At 44.5% G+C, this 21,064-nt stretch overlaps 1 protein-coding gene across 6 annotated transcripts in view; it reads right to left on the reverse strand.

The window, feature by feature from the left end:
* The window catches only part of Dcun1d4 (defective in cullin neddylation 1 domain containing 4), a 72,216-nt gene that overhangs the window by 24,522 nt on the left and 26,630 nt on the right, over positions 1–21,064 (reverse strand). For 5 of the 6 annotated variants that reach the window (XM_052198652.1, XM_052198651.1, XM_052198650.1 and 2 more), the window contains 3 exons: positions 17,415–17,529; positions 14,849–14,940; positions 1,683–1,753 (listed from right to left, as the gene is read on the reverse strand). In XM_052198652.1, coding sequence (XP_052054612.1) covers positions 1,683–1,753; positions 14,849–14,940; positions 17,415–17,529 — 278 coding nt within the window. The remainder of the gene's footprint in view (positions 1–1,682; positions 1,754–14,848; positions 14,941–17,414; positions 17,530–21,064) is intronic. The other variant, XM_052198655.1, reaches the window with a different exon arrangement.

Consider the following 21,064-nt stretch of genomic DNA (forward strand, 5'->3'; position numbering starts at 1 on the left):
CAGGATGAGAAGTAGCACCGCTGCTCCCGTGCACTCAGAACTGAAGCACGGCAGCACATACTTGGAAACAATCCAAATCTGAATTTAGTCTTTTCGTACTGCACATAGTTTTACATATCAAGACCAGCTATTCCTACAGAAACAGTTCTAACGGGCTCCTGACTGCCAGCGCAGGCCAGGAATAGCTGCCTTTTCTCAAGAGCTGTTATTGGTGAGGAGCTTCGAGCACTTTCCTTTTCCAGTCAGAATCAAAGCCAGGCCACCCACGTGGAGGCAGGCTCTCTGCCTCAGTGAGGTGTTCAGCTGGGCCTCAGATCCTACCGCCTAATGCTGGAGTCCCACTCTCAGGGCCCTCTCCCATCTCCTCTTTGTCAGTTTCTCTAACCCCTGCCAGGCCAACTCCCTCCCACTCTGCTGACACCTCCTGAAAGCCAGCGGCTGCCATCGACCCTGCACAACAGAGGCCACCACGTCAGACACTGATGACCTGCTCCTCTCTAAACGTTTAGACCAAGGTAAATAATTTACCAAAATACTAAAACACCTTGAAATAATTTTTAAAATTTTCAAAACAAAAGTCTACATAATGAAACACATCCTAAAGGTTCTTTGCAAAAGTTTCCTCTTCCCTGGGAGACACTGTGGGGAGGGAGGGAGCAGCCAGCAAGGCAGGAAAGGAAAACCAGAGGTGTAAAACCAGAGGTGTAAAAAAAGGAAAGCCAGAGGTGTAAAACCTCAATTCCCAGTTTTCATCAGAAGCACAGTATACTTGGTGGGCACCAGATGTCTTTAAAAGGGACAGTCCCTTGAGACCTCTTCCAGACCATAAACCCTTAGGGTCTGCCATGTTATACTGGCAGCCGGAGAAAAACCAACTTGCATCATTTATGAGCCGAGCCAGGACACAGGTCTAATTTTTCACCTTAGTAAAACATGTTATGTGAGAGCAAGATAGACAATGATGCAGAGAACTAGGCAAAAATAATTAAGCATATATTAAAAAATTCTAAATTCTGAGGGAAATATTTAGCACTTTCATACTAAAAATCAGTCAGTTTTTTGAGTTAAGTTCAATTAGAAGTGAAAGACCTGTGGAAAATGTATGGTAATTGCCACCCACTCACCTTTATGAATAATTACTTCAAAGCTGGAACTCTTTTTTAAGCGGGACTAGCTACGGAGGGATGAAGGCACACCGCACACGGTGGGTGGCTCGTACCCACGGTTCATCTGGCGCTGTGGGTACCTGTGCCCACATCCTTCTTATACATCAGAATTAATCACTTAATGTACAAGAAACTAACCCAGGAAATGACCACAGTTACAGTACAACACTTGAAGGGAAGAAACCAGGCAGGGCAGTGGTGGCACATGCCTTCAATCCCCGCACTTGGGAAGCAGAGGCAGGCGGATCTCTAAGTTTGAGGCCAGCCTGGTCTACACAGCAAGTTTCAGGACAGCCTGGCATACACTGACAAACCCTGTCTCTAACAAAGGAAGGGGAGGTGCTGAGGGAGAGAAAACGTTGCACTTTCAAATCAAACTAGAATTAGAACATATTTCTTAGCTGGCCTCACACAAACCAAAACACAATTATATCTTGTTTTACTGTTTTACTTGGCAAAAGACAAATAAAGGCAAGAAAGAAAGGCTATTCCACGCTGTCCCAAAGGCAGACTTACATTTTCTGGTTCAACACCAATGTCTTCACAGAATTTCTCCATGCCTTCGGGACCCACCGCATCCTCAGTCCCTGCAATGAAATGCAGGGTCAAGGAATTAAATGTGGCACACTATCAGATACACCTGAGAAGAATGAACAGCCCTAACAACCCCTCTGGGAAGAAATGAAGTAGAAATTAGAAAATATTCAATTGAGCCCTTTAGGATTAAATCATTAAGGAGTCTACTTTGGACTCTCACTAGACTCATCAGTGTGCCCTTTGACCTTTGGAGAGGGCAGTCAGTTCTAAGGACAAGGCTATTTCAAACCACTGCTTTTTAAAGTATCTGAAAACTCTACATCTGCCTTGGTAATGATACCTATAATAAACACATGCAATAATCATCACAAAGAGCCACACACTAGTCTCTATAAAATAGGGAACATAATGAGTTTTTATGTAGAAAAAAATCCAATGCAATCCCACATCTCTAAATTCAAACAATTAAAGTTTTTGAAAAAAATTATTTCCATACTAAATCCATACTGATTTTTTCCTTGCCATTATTTCCTAAGAGGGACATAATATAACAAATACTGGCACAGTATATAAATTATACTATATATTTAGTATTAGAAATAAAATCTAGAAATGATTTAGAGTAGGCAGGAGATTTTTATAGGTCATAAGATCCAAGTGCTAGCTCATTTGACACTAGAGACTTGAGTACTGTGGAGTTTGGTCCCCTCCAGTCCTGGAACCAATGCCCAGATGAATCATGGAACATCTATCATTTTGTTCCCTTTTTCTACTCTCTCTCTCTCTCCCTCCTCCTCTCTCTCTCCCTCCTTCCCTCCCCCCCCCCCTCTCTCTCTGAGTCTGTCTGCCTGTCTTTTGAGGCTTAAAGAGGGTGTAGGATTCACTTGAGCTGGGCTGTAGATGTTACTAGTGGCATGACTGAGTGCCAGGAGCCGAGCTCAGTCCCCAGGAAGTGCAGTGAATCTGTCCGGCCAAATTTTACCACTGATCTATACCATCTCCCCAACACCCCAGTTCCACATGTGCTACATCTCCACTTCAGCTCATGCTTGTTCTTTCCTGAAATTTTCTCTTTCCTACACCTATCTTTCCCCTGAAATTCTTGCCAAAGTCACCAATAACCCCATAACTCTCCAATCTAATGGACAATTCCTTCTGTATTGTATTTGATCTCTGAAGGTTTGACACAGCTCTTTATTCAAGAAACTTCCACAGCCTCCAGAAATGTCTTCTCATCTGGTTTTCCTCCTCTTCTAGATTCTTTGCAGGTTCTTGTGCTCATTATAATGGGTGTGTACAGGTCAACATTGATTGCTAGTCTTTAGACCTGCAGGCTCTCAACCTACTGTGACCCCTTTGGTAAACTTTTATCTGCCAAAACATTTTACATTATAATTCATAACAGTAGCAAAATTATAGTTATAAAGTAGTGAACACAGTAGTTTTATGGTTGGGGATCATCACCACAACATGAGTAGTATATTAAATGGTCACAGCATTAGGAAGGGCAAGGACCACTGCTTTAGTCTCTCATCCATCCAAAATTCCCAACCACTGGGAGTTTAACTCCTTAGATTTCATCTTGACCAATCTACAGCATCCACCTAACCACTCTGATTCCACATCTGAAACTAGCTCAACCTTCTCCCCAAGCCCACTGCTACCCCACTTCACTCTCCAGCCCCACCTCAAGGCAGTTCCTGGCCTGTGTCAGCCTACCCACTAGAAACAAGCCTGGGAGTCACTCTCTCTTTTCTCCCACTAGCCACTTGATAACAATGCCCCATGCCTCCTCAGTGTTAATTATTGGTGCCCCTCCTGTCCAGCCCTGGCTCAGGTTCCATTCTCTGAGACCACTGACTCATGTTGTACACAGCCACTAAGAGGTCCTCTCTCCAAGTAAAATCCCATGCTGGCTTAAATCCTCCAATGGCTCTTCATTACCTAAAGGCTAAGCCCAAGTCTTCAGCACATCAGCTAAGGGTCTCTATGATTTAGAGGGCGCGCACGTGCACGTGCACACACACACACACACACACACACACACACACACACGCACGCACGCATGCACGCACGCACGCACACACGCACACACGCACACGTCCCATATATTAGGGCAACAATAATGGTCCAAGCCAGTAATCCCAGCACTCAGGAAGTAGATTCAAGAAGATCAGGAGCTCAAGGTCAGCTATACAAGCAAGATAAGGCCAGCATGGGTTCTGGGAGACCGTTTCTCAAAAACCTGGATGGATGGATGGATGGATGGATGGATGGATGGATGGATGGTGTATTAATTTGGGTTCTCTAGAGTCACAGAATGTATGGGCAGTCTCTATATAGTTAGGGAATTTGTCGATGACTTGCAGTCCATAGTACAACTCCCCAACAATGGTCAGCAGCAGCTGTGGATTGAAGTCCAAGGATCTAGCAGTTGCTCAGTCCCACGAAGCAAGCAGGCAAGGAAGAGTGAGTAAATCTTCCTTCTTCCAATGTCCTTATATAGATCTCCAGCAGAGGGTGTGGCCCAGATTAAAGGCGTGTGTGCCTCCATGCCTTTAATCCCAGATGATCTTGAACTTGGATATCTCCTTGCCTTAATCTTCTGGCCTTCATAGCCACTATGCTTCAAGATCTCCATGCCAAGATCCAGGTCAGAAACTTATATCTCTGAGCCTCCAGATTAGGATCACAGGTGAGCCTTCCAATTCTAGACTGTAGTTCATTCCAGATATAGTCAAGTTGACAACCAGGAATAGCCACTACAATCCACCCCTTGTCAACTTGACACAAATAATATCTCATGTCCACATGAAACAATAACAAGGTCATGAATATGCCTAACATGATATAACTATTCCTCGTACAATCGCAAACACATTTGTAAATTTACAAAGGGGCAATGTCCCTTGAGAACATTCTTTTAGTGTTTTAATACCAATTGATGTTAAAGGAATTGGAAGAAAGACAAATGTATCTTTAACAAAATAAAATAGAGGCATTCATATTACTTAAAATCCTCATTTCTGCAACTGGTTATATGGCCTTAGCTGGTATTTATAACTATCTTCTTCTGCTACCCATTCTGTATTTCCTTCACCTTCAGCAAGCACCTTAGCAGGTCTTGGCTCTTTTCCTGGAGGATTGACCCATACCTTCATTCCTGATGGGTCTATGTCCTTTGTCATCCTGCTTGGATTAGACTGTTGTAGTTTCCCATTGACTTTAATCACAGGACATGGTAGTACTAAGAGACGCCCTATGGGATCTCCTGCACTCCAGACATAATCCTGCTTACCTCCATTGTGGAGAGGCAATCCAATTTTCCCATGGTAATCTGGATCTATCACCCCTCCTAACACTGTTATTCCTTTCTTAGCCTGTTGGTTTAAGGGCATTAGAAGCTCAAAATGGCCAGGGAGAAATCTGAGCTTCCAGTTCAATGGAATATTTGTTGTGGCTCCTGGTGGGAGCACTCCCCTCTCTGGAACCAAAACTTCTAGGCCAGCAGAACCTAAAGTTGTAGGGACAGGAAGCAAAAATTTTCCTAGAGGGCTACTAGGAGTGATAGTGAGTGGAACTATTCCCTTTTCCACCCCTTGGTTCCTGGACCCATGGATCCTGGCTATAGGAGAAACTGTACCATATATTGAATGCACAAAGCATATACTGCCTTCTGAAGAACTCTGCCCCAGCCCTCCATGCTGTTGCCACCTAATTGGCGCTGTAACTGTGTCTTCAAAAGGCCATTCCATCTTTCTATCAGACCAGCTGCTTCAGGATGATGGGGAACATGATAAGACCAGTGAATTCCATAATTGTGGGCCCACTGTCGCACTTCTCTGGCTGTGAAATGAGTTCCTTGGTCAGAAGCAATACTGTGTGGAATACCATAATGATAGATAAAGCATTTTGTGCGTCCACAGATGGTGGTTTTGGCAGAAGCATTACGTGCAAGAAAGGCAAATCCATAACGAGAATAAGTATCTACTCCAGTAAGAACAAAATGTTGTCATTTCCACAGGGGAAGTGGTCCAATATAGTCAACCTGCCACCAGGTTGCTGGCTGGTCACCTCGAGGAATGGTACCATATCTGGGGCTCAGCAGCTGTAGCCAGGTCAGCCTTGGTGAGTGAAAGTCCGTGTTGCTGAGCCCAAGCATAACCTCCGTCTCGGCCACCATGGCCACTTTGTTCATGTGCCCTCTGGGCAATAACTGGGATGGCTGGGGAAAAAGGCTGACTGTCCACAGAACAGGTCATCTTATCTACTTGATTACTGAACTCCTCCTCAGCTGAAGTCACCTTTTGGTGAGCATTTACATGGGACACAAATATCTTCACATCCTTTGCCCATTTGGAGAGATCTATCCACATACTTCTTCCCCAGATGCCTTTCTCACCAATTTTCCAATTGTGATCTTTCCATGTCCCTGACCATCCAGCCAATCCATTGGCTACAGCCCATGAGTCAGTGAGCAATCGTACATTTGGCCATTTCTTCTTCCAAACAAATTGTAATACCATGTGTACTGCCCGAAGTTCTGCCCACTGTGAAGATTTTCCTTCACCTGTATCTTTCAGGCTTGTCCCAGAAAGGGGTTGTAATGCTGCAGCTGTCCACTTCTGGGTGGTGCCTGCATAACATGCAGAGCCATCAGTAAACCAGGTCCTAGTCTTCTCTTCAGTCAACTGGTCATAGGGAACACCCCATGAGGCTATGGGCACATGCTTGGGAGCAGATGGCATTGTAACAGGAGTAGAAACCATAGGCATCTGAGCAACTTCTTCATGTAAATTGCTTGTGCCTTCAGGACCTGCTCTGGCCCAATCATGTATATACCACTTCCATTTGATAATAGACTGCTGTTGTGCACGCCCTACTTTATGACTTGGAGGGTCTGATAACACCCAGCTCATGGTCAGTTCAGGTTGCATAGTAACTTGGTGTCCTACTGTCAAACATTCAGTTTCCACTAAGGCCCAATAGCAGGCCAAGAGCTGTTTTTCAAAGGGAGAGTAGTTGTCTGCGGATGACGGTAGAGCTTTGCTCCAAAATCCCAAAGGTCTCTTTTGTGATTCACCTACAGGGGCCTGCCAGAGGCTCCAAACAGCATCTCTATCTGCCACCGACACCTCAAATACCATTGGGTCTGCTGGATCATATGGTCCAAGTGGTAGTGCAGCCTACACAGCAGCCTGGACCTGTTGAAGAGCCTTCTCCTGTTCTGGGCCCCACACAAAGCTAGCAGCTTTCCGAGTCACTCGGTAAATAGGCCTGAATAACACACCTAAGTGAGCAATGTGCTGTCTCCAGAATCCAAATAGACCCACTAAACATTGTGCTTCTTTCTTGGTGGTGGGAGGGGCCAGGTGCAATAACTTATCCTTCACCTTAGAAGGAATATCTCTGCATACCCCACACCACTGTACTCCTAAAAATTTCACTGAAGTAGATGGTCCTTGAATCTTGGTCAGATTGATTTCCCATCCTCTGATACGCATATGTGTTACCAATGAATCCAAAATGGTTGCTACTTCCTGCTCACTTGGTCCAATCAGCATAATATCATCAATATAGTGCACCAATGTGATATTGTGTGGAAGAGACAAACAATCAAGGTCCCTTCTACCTAAGTTATGACACAGGGCAGGAGAGTTAATATATCCTTGAGGCAAAACTGTAAGGTATACTGCTGGCCTTGCCAACTGAAAGCAAATTGCTTCTGGTGGTCCTAATGGACAGGTACTGAGAAGGAGGTATTTGCCAGGTCAATACCTGCATACCAGGTTCCAGGAGATGTATTAATTTGCTCAAGTAACGAAACTACATCTGGTACAGCAGCTGCAACTGAAGTTACTACCTGATTTAATTTTCGATAGTCAACTGTCATCCTACATGATCCATCTGTCTTCTGCACTGGCCAGATGGGAGAGTTAAAGGGAGATGTGGTGGGAACCACCACCCCTGCATCTTTCAAGTCCTTGATTGTGACAGTAATTTCTGCAATTCCTCCAGGAATACGACATTGTTTTTGATTCACTATTCTCTTTGGCAGAGGCAACTCTAAAGGCTTCCATTTTGCCTTTTTAACCATAATAGCCCTCACTCCACAGGTCAGAGAACCAGTGTGAGAATTCTGCCAATTTCTGAGTATATCTATCCCAATTATATATTCTGGAACTGGGGAAATGACCACAGGATGTGTTGGGGGACCCACTGGACCTACTGTGAGTCATACATCAGTCAAAACTCCATTAATCACCTGTCCTCCATAAGCCCCTACTCTAACTGGAGGGCCACAATGTTTCTTGGGATCTCCTGGGATCAGTGTCGATTCAGGACCAGTTTCCAACAGCCCCCGGAAAGTCTGATTATTCCTTTCCTTCATTGTTTCCCCACCACCCCACCCCACCCCCGAGATGCTAAGATCAACCAGCCAGCAAAATCATTTTCCGATTTTTCCCCAACTTGGAGAAAGTATTTTATACCACTGAATCACCTAATTGATCAAGATAATCAAAGGCATTAGCTTCTTTAAGCTTGAGATATAGTTTCATCCATGGGTCTTCCATATTCTCCGAGCTCCCAGGAGGGAGAGAATCTGGAGAGGTTTCAGTAGTTGAAGGTGCTAGTGGATCAACCAACCAACTCCAAAATTTTGAAACATTCATCCTTATACTTCTGCTCCTCTAGAACCACTCCTGGTACCAACTTCTGTATTAGTTTGGGTTCTCTAGAGTCACAGAATGTATGGGCAGTCTCTATATAGTTAGGGAATTTGTCGATGAGTTACAGTCCATAGTCCAACTCCCCCAACAATGGTTAGCAGCAGCTGTGGATTGAAGTCCAAGGATCTAGCAGTCCCATGAAGCAAGCAGGCAAGAAGAGTGAGTAAATCTTCCTTCTTCCAATGTCCTTATATAGATCTCCAGGGAGGGTGTGGCCCAGATTAAAGGCATGTATGCCTCCATGCCTTTAATCCCAGATGATCTTGAACTCAGATATCTCCTTGCCTTAATCTTCTGGCCTTCATAGCCACTATGCTTCAAGATCTCCATGCCAAGATCCAGGTCAGAAACTTCTATTTCTGAGCCTCCAGATTAGGATCATAGGTGAGCCTTCCAATTCTAGATTGTAGTTCATTCCAGATATAGTCAAGTTGACAACCAGGAATAGCCACTACAGATGGATGGATGGATGGAAGGAAGGAAGGAAGGAAGGAAGGAAGGAAGGAAGGAAGGAAGGAAGGAAGGAAGGAAGGAAGGAAGGACATATGCCAGACACCATAATGTGCTTTGTGCCTTGGCCTGTCCTCTCCTTCCCCTTCTTCCGGAGATAACTCAAACAATGAGAATGAAACCAGGCAATCTCCCCCAACTCCCACCTCAAGCCATACTGACCATGTCCACTGTGACTCTATTCAATGCTGAGGACAGTGTCCCCATTCAGCACACCACATTCAAGAGTACCAGCCATTTTCCCTTCCCTGAAAGCTTGGGAGAGAAACCTATTTATTCTCCTACAACGGTAGCATTAACCTGGCATTACTTAGTGAGAGATTATTTAAACAGTGAAACCATAATAGGGCAATTCTTGCAGAATTTTGCCTCCAGATCCAGTAAGTCACTGAGTCCAGCAGAATTTATCATCTTCCTATGCTGCTGTTTCATCAATAACTTTTACTGGAGAAGTCACAGACTATGCACTGTGACACTACTTGGGATACAAAAGGGGCCATTGGTACCTCAGTCTTGTGCCCTATTAAGGGAGAAGAACACCAGAGCAGTTCCAATGTAGAGTAATGGTTAAGCCACAGACAAAGTACACCGTGCTTACTCTCCAGGAGCATCTGCTACAAAGGCCTGTGTCACTTCCTGCCCCGAATCAGCCCCTTCCTCACAATCTTAACAAAGAAAACCATTTTCTCTGTGCTGCCACCTTCCCTTTATTTGTTCTCTCTTCCACTGTCAACTGCCATCTCTTTCTGGGACCTCCCTTCTTATCTATTATTTTTCTATATTCCTTAATTTTAATTTGACCATTAGAGAAATCAAGTTGAACATGGGGGAGGCGATATAACTGTACATTAATATATACTATAAATATCATTTAACAGTGAAGATATTTAAAAAGCAGACTTACCCTCTAAGCCCTTCACAAAAATGTAAATGTATGGAATATATACATACTGATATCATGTTCCCACCTTTGTTCAAGAAATTCTCTTTGGCCATCCAGAATACCATAAATTACCAGCATTTCACCTTAGAATAGCCACTTGCCTATCCTTTCCACTATTTATAGCCATTTCTTTTTCTTGTATGACCTCCAGGCAACGGCAAATAAGAGCAGTAAGAAGGAACAAGCTTATGTCACTCACGACTCAAGTGGGAAGACACTTAGTTGATGCAGATGGAGCTACAGCTCTGGCTCGAATACACTCATGATCACGCGTGCCCTCCCAAAGGAATTACACATTAATGAATTTACATGATAAAATATTCAGGTATAAAAGATACAAAGTAAAAGGCTGGAATCTTCATTTCCCCCTCCTTAGTGATTAGGCATACAGTCCCCCAGGCTCATTACACTGTGAATGCAGTTATACAATGGCTGGATTATTTTTTTTTTTTTGGAAAAATGAGAAATACATCTATTAAATAATTCCTTTGCACTAAACATTATGCTATATGACTGATATAAGTATGCTTTTTAATTTAGCAGACCAAGACAATATCATTTTTTTTCTCAAACCCGTAGGGTTTTTTTTATTAGATATTTTCATTATTTACATTTCAAATGTTATCCCCTTTCCTAGTTTCCTCTCCAAAGACACCCTATTCCATCCCTCTTCCCTGCTCACCAACCCACCCACTCCCACTACCCTGCCCTGGCATTCCCCTATACTGGAGCATCCAGCCTTCTCAGATCCAAGGGCCTCGCCTCCCTTTGATAAAAAAGGCCTGCTTGAGCTTCGTTTGGTCTATGAATTGTATCTTGGGTATTCCAAGCTTCTGGGCTAATATCCACTTATCAGTGAGTACATACCAAGTGTTAACTCATTCAGGGTGGTAATTTTCTAGTTCCATCCATCTGCCTAAGAATTTCATGAATTCAGCCAGGTGGTGGCGGTACACGCCTGTAATCCCAGCACTTGGGAGGCAGAGGCGGTCGGATTTCTGAGTTCGAGGCCAGCCTGGTCTACAAAGTGAGTTCCAGGACAGCCAGGGCTACTCAGAGAAACCCTGTCTAGAAAAAAACAAAAACCAAAAAGAATTTCATGTATTCATTAATAGTTGAGCAGTATTCCACTGGGTAAATGTTCCACATTGTCTATATCCATTCCTCTGTTGAGGGACATTTGGATTCTTTTCACTTCTAACTACTATAAATAAGGCTGTTATGAACATAGTGGAGCATGTGACTTTATTAATTGTGGGGGAATCCTCTGGATATATGCCCAGGAATGGAATAGCTGTGTCCTCTGGTAGTACAATGTCCAACTTTCTGAGGAACCACCAAACTGATTTCTAGAGTAGTTGTACCAACTTGCAATCCCACCAGCAGTGGAAGAGTGTTCCTCTTTCTCCACATCCTCACCATTACCTGCTATCGCCATGTTCAATGAGTTCTGTGTGTGTGTTGTCTTCAGCAATGGGGCCTTGCTATCAGTCTGTGGAGAACAACTTACAGTCTTAGCAACAGCCTGAGCTGTCTGAGGATTCTCATGGGGCCAATATCAGCTAGATGGAATCCAATCCCTGGCCTAGAAGCTTCATTTGGTGGTGACAAGAGATAGCCAGCTGGGGTTGTTTCCTCCATTAGTTGACAGCTTTATCTAGATCATTTTCACATATGTGTATGCTTTAAGAAGCTTCCACTGTGTTAGGCCTCCATATTACCCCTCAAATGGCTCTTAATTTTTAGCTGTCTCTCCTGGATCCCCTATGGGAAGACCTAGCTCACTGTGGGTGGTACCGCCTCTGTCAGGTGGTCCTGGGTGCTGTAAGCAAGCAGGCTGAGCAAGCTCTGCTTCAGGTTAGTTCCTGGGTAAGTTCCTGCTTCCAGGTTCCTGCCTTGAGAGCCTGCCCTGACTTCCCTCAGCTTTGGAACAAACCTGCAAGTTCTAAGTTCCCCCACAAGTTACTTTCAGTCACGGAGTGCATTGACACAATAGAAACACTTAGAGTAAATCTCTCAGCTCATCTCTAGAATTAAGATAATAACTTTTGTCAAGCAAGGATGTGTCACGCACATTGGATCAAGCAGGGTGGTCTGAAGGTAGAAAGGGAGGAGGACTTAAGAGAGCAAATGCATCTGTATTTAAATAAGGAGCCGTGCGATGGGTGCCCTGGCTTACTAGGCACTGGGGGTGAACTGGGAAAGGCAGATATGAGAAAAGCCAAAAGCTAAGTGATGCCCCCCCCCCTTCCCTGCCCCTTAAACAGGGCATCTAAGTAAACACATCTAACTCTCCTGACACCTTAAGGCCCTCATGGACCAAAAGACAAATACCACAGAACTTAACTCAAAATAGCCAAAGGACTTATAGTCACAGCCTACATAAATAACATGACCTATGCATGTGAGCTGTATTGGAACACTGTTTAAAAAATAAATTAAAAAAAAACTTAAAACCTGTAAAAACTACCCTGACTTCTTATTGTTACATTGACCTCAGAAATTAGAAGTGTCTGATAAACTGTTAATATAAAATTGAGTATTTTCATTTCTCAGAAGGACTTGAAACTAAACTCTGCCTCTCCCCTGACCAATCCTATTTCCAAAGTAGAATAAGGAATAAGTGTACAACCACAGATACCAGGAAGAAGAAGTCCCAGAGGAAAGCGTTTATTTATTGAACATCTGGAATCAGTGACTGAGTTTACACTCGTCTGGAAAGCTGAGAAACTCCACCTTAGCATGTGTTAAACTATGCTGGCCTTGGCCTACAGGCTCCACAGAGCAGCAGTAGAACTTAGGCTGCGAGCTCCCTGAAGCAGCAGTAGAACTGGAGCCTCTGGTCTAGAGACTACCCATGTGTACCCGTCTACCCAAGGCCTTACTCTGTCCACCCTCACCTCAGGTTAGAAGGCTGGAGAGTGCTTTTGCCCTCAGCGCAAGCCAGTGCCCTCGCTCCTAGGCCACCCTGTGGAGCCTCACAGCCTTCCCCTACAGACTTATGCCACAGTGCACACCCAAGTCCACCTCGGTGCCTCACAGCCTATGACCAGCTGTACTCCCAAGACATGTGTTCTAGAGAGAGAGAATGTGGTGCCAACTGGGGCTCTCAGTCACTCCCAGTCTGAAGGCTCTTTTCCTACTGATAAGGCACGAAAGGAGAGAAGGATAAAATGGGGGAGGACGTAAGGGACTATGAACCACAGATAAACTCCCCCTCACACTCTGCAGGGATGAGTGTCTATAGCTACCCAGCAGGGACCCCGCGGAAACTAAAGAACATGGCTGAACTTTTAATTCCAAAATGTCAGCTTCTGAAGTCAAAGAAAAGCAAGCAAGATGGCAACTACATGCTGCCCTCTTAAAAAAAAAAAAAGACCTTTTTTCATCTGCATTTAAAGAAAAACATACAGTCAAAAAATAGCTATGTTACTATACCAGGTTTTGTTTAAATTTTCCATTTTATAATATTTTTATAGAGATAATGTGACTCAATATAGGCCACCAAGTATCCTCCTAACTCAACAGAATTGTGGAACAGCTCTTCATCTACTCGCCTCTCTGCCCTGTGGGAACTGACAACCACTTGTACGTCCAATTAGAAACGTCTTCAGAGATTCACGTTCTAATGAAGCATGAAAACAGATACACCCCAATGCCAGGACGTCTCTCCATTGCTCATGCCCTGCACACAAGATCCAGCTGGGACTTTACAAGATGGACAGAGGAACTTCACAAAGACTAAGTGAAAACTAAGGGAGTCGGGGCCGAGTCCTTTCAACAGCACGGTCCCCTGCCCCATATGCACACAGACAACGCTTTTCTCCCAGCACATGTCTACAAAGCCAGAGCCTGGTCTCTGTGCTCAGTCTCTGTGGTGAAAGTAGCAAGACTCTCAATAGAGTAAAGAGTCCAGGGACAGCAAGGGAAAAGGAAAACCAACTTTTACACTCGAAGTTGGACAAAACAAGTCATGACCAAAGTCCTGCAGAAGTGCAGAGAAGGCTGCTGTAATTCAGGACCTCCCTCCCCCCCCCCCCCCCCCAGATCTCACGAGTCAGCAACTACTGGTAGGAAGTAGAGAGAAGTGCTACTGTCAGATGTGAGAGTGCGGAGGGCATCCCTGCAGAGGGATGGCTGAGCTGTTTCTGGCATCCTGGGGACAGCAGAGATTTCCAAGTGGCAGGCACAGGGATGTCAGGGAGCACGGCATACATGGCTGCTCTATTTATTTCTAAATAAGACAACCAGAGGCCCATGGGACTCAGTTTCAACCCAAGACTGGTGACAAAGAAGTGGCTGTGAAGGCCAAAGAGTCAAGATGACTGCATAGAAGTCCAACAGTCGGGCTGAAAAGGCCTAAAATATGGTGAGGAGGACAGAAGGTCAGAAAACCTCCGGCTAGGAGAGATTCTCCCTAACCCTCACCCTATCAGGTGTGGACCACAGGGCCCAAGCTGCAGCAGGCCGTCACCAGTCACAGAAAACTGCAAAAACCAAACCTCAAGACATTTTAAAGAACAAAGTAAACATTTTCTGCCAGGTGATCTTCCAAAATAGAGACTCTGGGCATAAGAAAATCCCACTGCACCATGAAGTTCAAAACAGCAATGCTAATTTTAACTTGGAGGCTTAACCAAGTAAGTACCCATTATCTACTCCAACTAGGTTTCTAAGCCATTGAAAGGTTGCTCCCAAGAACATTTCATCTTTTCAGTTCTGGTCTAGAGTTCTCAGCTCTTGGTCTTAGCTGCAGGCTATAAATAAGGTATTAGTGATTGGCTCCAACTACGTCTCTTTCTTCGGTTCTGACTTTCTGCCACCAGCCATGACCCTACCCCAGCATGAGCACACACACACACACAAATTTTAAAGTAATGCTTTAAAATTCTATAATCTCTTCTAAGATGTCACTTATCTCCCTGGGGATCAGTTTTAACATGACACCGGCCATTACCTACCTGCATATTCATAAAACCACTCCAGGCATCGCTTACTGGAGAAGGCCTCTTCTTCAGTCTTTATTCTAGTTGACTCGTATTTCCTATACATGCTACAAATTAAAAAAGCATCTTTATGTTATTTAAAGACACTGGATTCAAGTAGCAGGTAATTTTCACTTTGGCCTAAATCAGCCATCCATTCTACCAGTGCTTACATATGTTAAACATTCTACTTGCTGCATTTTTAAGTGCTAGCAGTTTCATAACACATGCTGAAATACACCCATACTTTAATTAAGAACTAAATAGTAAGTATTTAATATATCTTATCAATAATCAATTAGAATAGATTAGTTATTTAATAAACTTTCCTCTGCCTCACAACCTAGATTCACTGTAGAAAGATTCTAAGTAAAATATGGCAAGAAATTAGGTATTAAAAATGATCCTTAAAAACATTAATTCTTCTCTCTCTCTATTAAGTTTTGATTTCTGTGTCCTGAGTTAAGCACAGGCACAGGCTAAGGGGAATTTGTCAGTAATGATGCCCGAAAACTTTATGCAAATAAAGAGAAACATCAATTCATGTCCAACCTTCTAGAACAAAATTAATCTATGCACAAGGCTGAAAAAAGCATCTCTTCTGGTGGTTCCTGTATTAACATAACCCTTAGGCCTCGGGAGAGAGCAGTTCCTGGGCTCCTCACCCTCCACTGTAAGCCTGCTAGGCAGCAGGACTGGAGACAGGAGGGGCAGGGCAGAGCAGTCCTGAACCTAGGAGTCCCTCCTTCTTGTCATATGCCTGAGGAGAGCTTCCCACATAGGTAGACAGAAGCAGGGACCTCAGATTGTGAGTTAGATTCAAAACGTGTACATAGTGTAACCTATCACACATACCCAGGTATGTTAATACTTATGGGTATAATTTTCATTTATATAACAACATAAAGATCTTAAATAATTATCTGATTTAATTTATATGAATATTTGTGAGTGACTGATTGCCTGTGCAGACCTCTGACAGAAATGCTGACATCTACTACTTCTAGAACATCCTGCTGGTGGAAAGTATTAAGTTATCAAAACCACAAGCCCCAAGTTTTCTTTCTCCTACATAAGGTATGGGTACCAGCTAAGAAAGGGCTCAGAGAGAAAGGGGTGAGGGCATTCCTGACTTAGCACAGAATCTGTTATTCATCAATAAACTTGCAATTCCCCGGTATGGCAGCATTAAGAATTCTCTATAAATAAAATTTACCCAAAACCACAGAATGGAAAAATAATGCAGCAATTAAAAGAAACAAATATTGGTGCACATTATCATCACAAGAGCCTCAAAAACATCACGCCAACTAAGAGCCGTGAAGCCCAGAAGGCCACAGGATGGGGAGCCTTGGTTGCCAGAAAGCACAACAGCGACTGCCTGGGGCAGTGGGAATGTCCGACACAGGCTCGCTCGGAGCAGCAGTCTGTACAACTCAGTTAACCTAAAACACACTCAATTAGATAGACACTTAGAATGTTTTGACTTTATGATATCTAACTAAAGTCACTAAAAGGCCAAGAATCAGACTCAAAAACTTTACCTAACTGCCAGTGTTGAAGCTGGCTTTTCCATAGCACAGTATCATACCTAGTTATGATGATGAAGAAAAAAATAGAGCATATTTTTTTCTCATACATGAGTATGAGAATTTATCAGTCCCCTGGTGCAAAGTACTTAGCTTTGTAAAACTGAAAACCACTGGCCGGAAGGCAGCTGGTGGTTAGCTTAGAAGTCACTCTCTTGTCCTGGATAACATTTTCTCTGAGATATTAACTGTGGCGTGTTTTCATTTTTGCTTGTCTGTCTCTGCTCCTCCAACTGAGTTGTAAAAAATGAAGCATGACAGCAAGAAAGCAAGCAAGCCCATCTAACTCTCTCCATGTAAAGCCAAACACTGCAGCCCATGGATGGAAACGACCCAGCCGGCAGGCATGGGGAAAAACAGAAACATGAAGAGAAGACAAGGCAGGAAATCTGTCATGTGAAGAAAGAAAAAGTTACTTATTCAGATCAAAGGCAAAACAATAAAGATACCTAAGAAAACATTAAAAGCATATGGCGTTCTTGGCATCACCATGGTTAACATGTGACCTGTCTGGGTGTTATTTAAACAGCCTTGTTTTTCAGTTTTCATTCAATTCTCAGCCCTATGAGAAGAAACTGGCTGATAATGTGGAAGGACACTTAACAGTTGCCTCGCTCTGGCCTTGTGGCTGCAGCTAGGGAGACCCTCTCTGAAGGACAGACACCCAGTCCTAACAGGCTATGCTGGCCAGGCTTCAAGGGGAATAAACTGATGCTCCACCCAAATTCCAGAAAATCAACTGATTAGATGAAACTGATTTCTAATAACTCAAATTGCCTATTTTCTTTTCTTAAATACAAACCAAGACATAAAATAAGCATCATGAAATAATTATACTTTGAAGAATGACCTACAGAAACAGGATTCCGGCCCCAGGCAACAGTGACCCTTACTGCACAGGGCAGACCTCACACCTCTGCGCATGCTCTGGGTCAGTGGCCTTTGTACCCTACCTGTCATGCCTGCTTTTTTTGGCAGATAAGTCGTCTCCAGAGGCAGGTCTTCTCTTTTTCCTGGGTGGCATCACTTTGCTAAAGCAGTCCGAAGAACTGCAAGACCGCAGGCTCCCTACGGAACAAATTTGGAGCACACAAAATTGAGGCGTGGCACACATTACTTCTGAACAGTCACCACTAAATACCCAACCCCAAGTTGGGCCTGCCCTGTGAAGTGGGCAGAGGCTATCAGTCAGGACCATTACAGAGAAGTGAATTTTAGTTCCTCCTTTAGGAAAAAGGTAGAGTCAAGAAATAAACCTTGCCATTACACAAGTAAATACCTCCATCACCCTACCACAGCAGAAGCAGAGGTGAGCGTCACTGTCAAGATGCCACTCAAGGAAATCCCTTCTTACATGTTCCTTCAAGACAAACTGTCTTCCCATCACAGACACACACCTCATGAGGCAAAGCAGACTACCCAGCACCCCTGACTAGAACACACAGGCACACTCGTCCTAACACAGGCTTCAAGGGATACTGGTTGGGGAGGGCAGGGGGTTGGGAGATTGGCAGAAATCTAACTTCAAAATAGAAGTCTCAAGTTAACTGCTCCCTGTTTCTGTGACTTGGTAATGACTGTCTCCTTCAAATAGGGCTTGTGTGAGGAAGTGTAACTGTAACTTAGAAAGGATATGAAAATCTGGCAATAGTAACACCGACACATCCACAATGTTCCCCTGTTTTCAACCCTTGCATGGTCACACTCAGTCATGCTCCTAATGAAAAGGACTATGAAGAAAAAGGCACAACCAAGAAAAGAAGGCCGGACCCAGGAGTGGCAAACCAGGGATCGAATCTGAGCCATCTCGCTGCAGATGCTCAGACCATGATTAGAAGGGTATCTATGTTAGATACCCCGGCTGGGGTGGTACTCGTACCAATGGACACAGTGCTTAATTCTCACAAGAGCCCAGCACATAATGGGCAATGGTAATTCTACAACACAGCTCAGAGAAACCGCAGCTCAGGCATTTGGCAACTTTCCAAGGTCTCTAAAATGGTTAAAAGGCCGTGGATAGCCATGCGGCAAGCACCCAAGGCTACAGCAATCCACATGCACAGTCAGCTTCCAGCTAACACTGGAACATGGCAACTGCTAACCTAGTTTAGGCATCTTATTCCTTCATCATTGGAAGAACAGCAAAGGTGTCCCTCTTGTTCTCTCTCTCACAATTATCATGAGGACAAACAGTTATTTGGCAAACATTTGAAGACACACACTGTGTGTAGGGGTGTGCAGCCAAGTAGGAAGGGAACTCAAGCGGTCAGCTCTCACCCACCATCAGCCGTAAGCTCTGTAACCCCTAACCCTAGGAAGTACAGCTATTCAAGAGGTCAAAAAGGAAGGAACAACACAGGAAAAGGAAGTCAGTAACTTCTATGGTGTCCCAGAAACCAGAGAAGAGTCTAGGGTGGCGGCAGTGGCTCCAGGGCCACATGAACGCCACTGTGTGGGATGGCCTAAGCTACACTGAGTAGCAGAGAGCTAGGATGATGGGTAGGGCAGATCACAGGCAGCTGGGAGGCGTGCCAGCAGTCAGAGCCACAGCCTGCTGACAGCGAGGATGAGCTGGAACCAATCCTGGACACACTTGGGCTTGTGCCATCCTGCTACATTTCAGGGTCTCCCAAACAGACGCAGGTCCTCAGCCCATACTGGGCAGTCCCTGGGCATCAGAGCCTGTCTGCTCCCTTAACCCAGACCTGATTCCAGCAGGCTTAGGCAGATCACTCCCAACTACTGTACCTGGAGCCTAACTACATCTATCCTAGAGTGAAAAGTTCCTTAGAGATACAAAGCTCTTTCTCCCTCTCGCAACAGCAGCTGAGAACAGGAAAGAAGCAGAGAGGATACTGCCTACCACCCAACACACTCAATTCATCTTCCCTACAGAGAAGTCTCTAGTTCTCAAACCACACGCCATGGCGTGCCAAGGTTCAGTCACAGTACTGACCTAAGCTTCCGAGGACTATCGGCCCTGAAGATGATGCTAACCTTGCTTACCTAGGTGTTGCTACCTAACTGTACTGACAACTGTACAGCCTGAGAGAGAGTCCAGAGCTGGGAGTGTGCCTACTGTTGCAGTAGGCTTCCGCTGCCCCAGGTACAGACACACATGAGGGAAAGGCCGTTCCTTCCCAAAGCATCTGGGCTAACAGCAGCCTTTCCCTCTCACAGTATTTACCGAATACAGGAAAATGCACTTATCTCCTCAGTCCATGAGGACGGAACTGTGCCACACTGAGCATAGCTTGAGCAAAGGACCTCAAAGCCCTTCCACACAATGACACACCTCCTCCAAGGCCACACCTCCTAAGAGTGCCACTCCCTATGGGCCAAGCATTTAAGCACATGAGTCTATGGGGGGGGGGGGGGGGTCACACCTATTCAAACCAACACACTGAAGCCTTCACAAACCATTTTTTTTTCCTCGTATCTATGTAGACCTTACTCGTATCCTCAAGTTTGGTACCTTACTTTATTCAAAACTTTCATCTCCTAGCTAGCAGACATGACTTTCTTTTAGATCTTTCTGCTCTAAGTATCCCCAAAAGTGAGTAACTGTTACTGGCCATTTTCCACAAATATGCCATGACTACTCTCTGATGACCACTACTGAAGCACTCTGCCCCTGCCCTGCGCAGCTGCCTCACAAGGCAGATGGGGAAACTCCAGACTCAGAGAGAATTTTCCAGGCTATCTTTTGCATCTTTGCAACTGACCAAGAAGACCTGAGGTCAGCAGCGTACAGAGCTCTGCTGACCATCTCTCTGCCTGCTGCCTCCTCCGCTCCTCAGTGCTGGCAGATCCCGACCACTAGGACTTCTTAAAGTGCGTCGTGGACAGGAGTGCTCAGTGCCTGTTGTCGGCCTGTACTCCCTCCCTCCCTCTCTCCCTCCCTCCCTCAGGAGGCTAAGGCAGAAAGGCTACAAGTTGAATACGGGCTACCCAAGAGAGTTCAAGGCCAACCTGAGCTAAAGATTAAGACACAGGCTCAACACAACAACAAAAATACAAGCAGCAACCTGTTTATGGCTTCCTGGTGGTTCATTTGTAATATATACAGCAAATGTAATAATTTATAATAGTAAAATACACTTTACTGAACTCCATAGACAATTAAGTATTCACTGAACAAATGTGTTCACACAGCATGCATAAACTGAGTTGCTTGGAATCAGAGCATTTCCAGATCCTGAAGGATCTGAGCAGATAATGCACCAGGCCTCCAGCTCTCCCCACCCCCATCAGCAAAGCAGACTTCATGTTCCCTGGCAGGTAGAGCGCATGCTTCTTAGAACAACTGAGCTGACTCTCTTTACAATTATAAAAGGTTAAATCTAAATGAATGTTCTACAAATTCTCAGGTATTTCAATCAATAAATGTAGGCTTCAAAGCTTAGATACATCCTTTACCTCCATTTAACTATACCTTTACAGAAAAAAAAAATCAGAAAGATAATACAAGGGAGAACTCCTAGGAGTCTATTGACTTCAGAAAACAGGCTGCATCCCACGTGACATTCGAGGGGGAGGGGGGAGGATGCACAGCCACAGCCTGAGGGCACAGACACAGTGTGGAGTTAGGACCTCTGGAGAG

Source organism: Apodemus sylvaticus, chromosome 11, assembly GCF_947179515.1.
Source record: "Apodemus sylvaticus chromosome 11, mApoSyl1.1, whole genome shotgun sequence".
NCBI lineage: Eukaryota > Metazoa > Chordata > Mammalia > Rodentia > Muridae > Apodemus > Apodemus sylvaticus.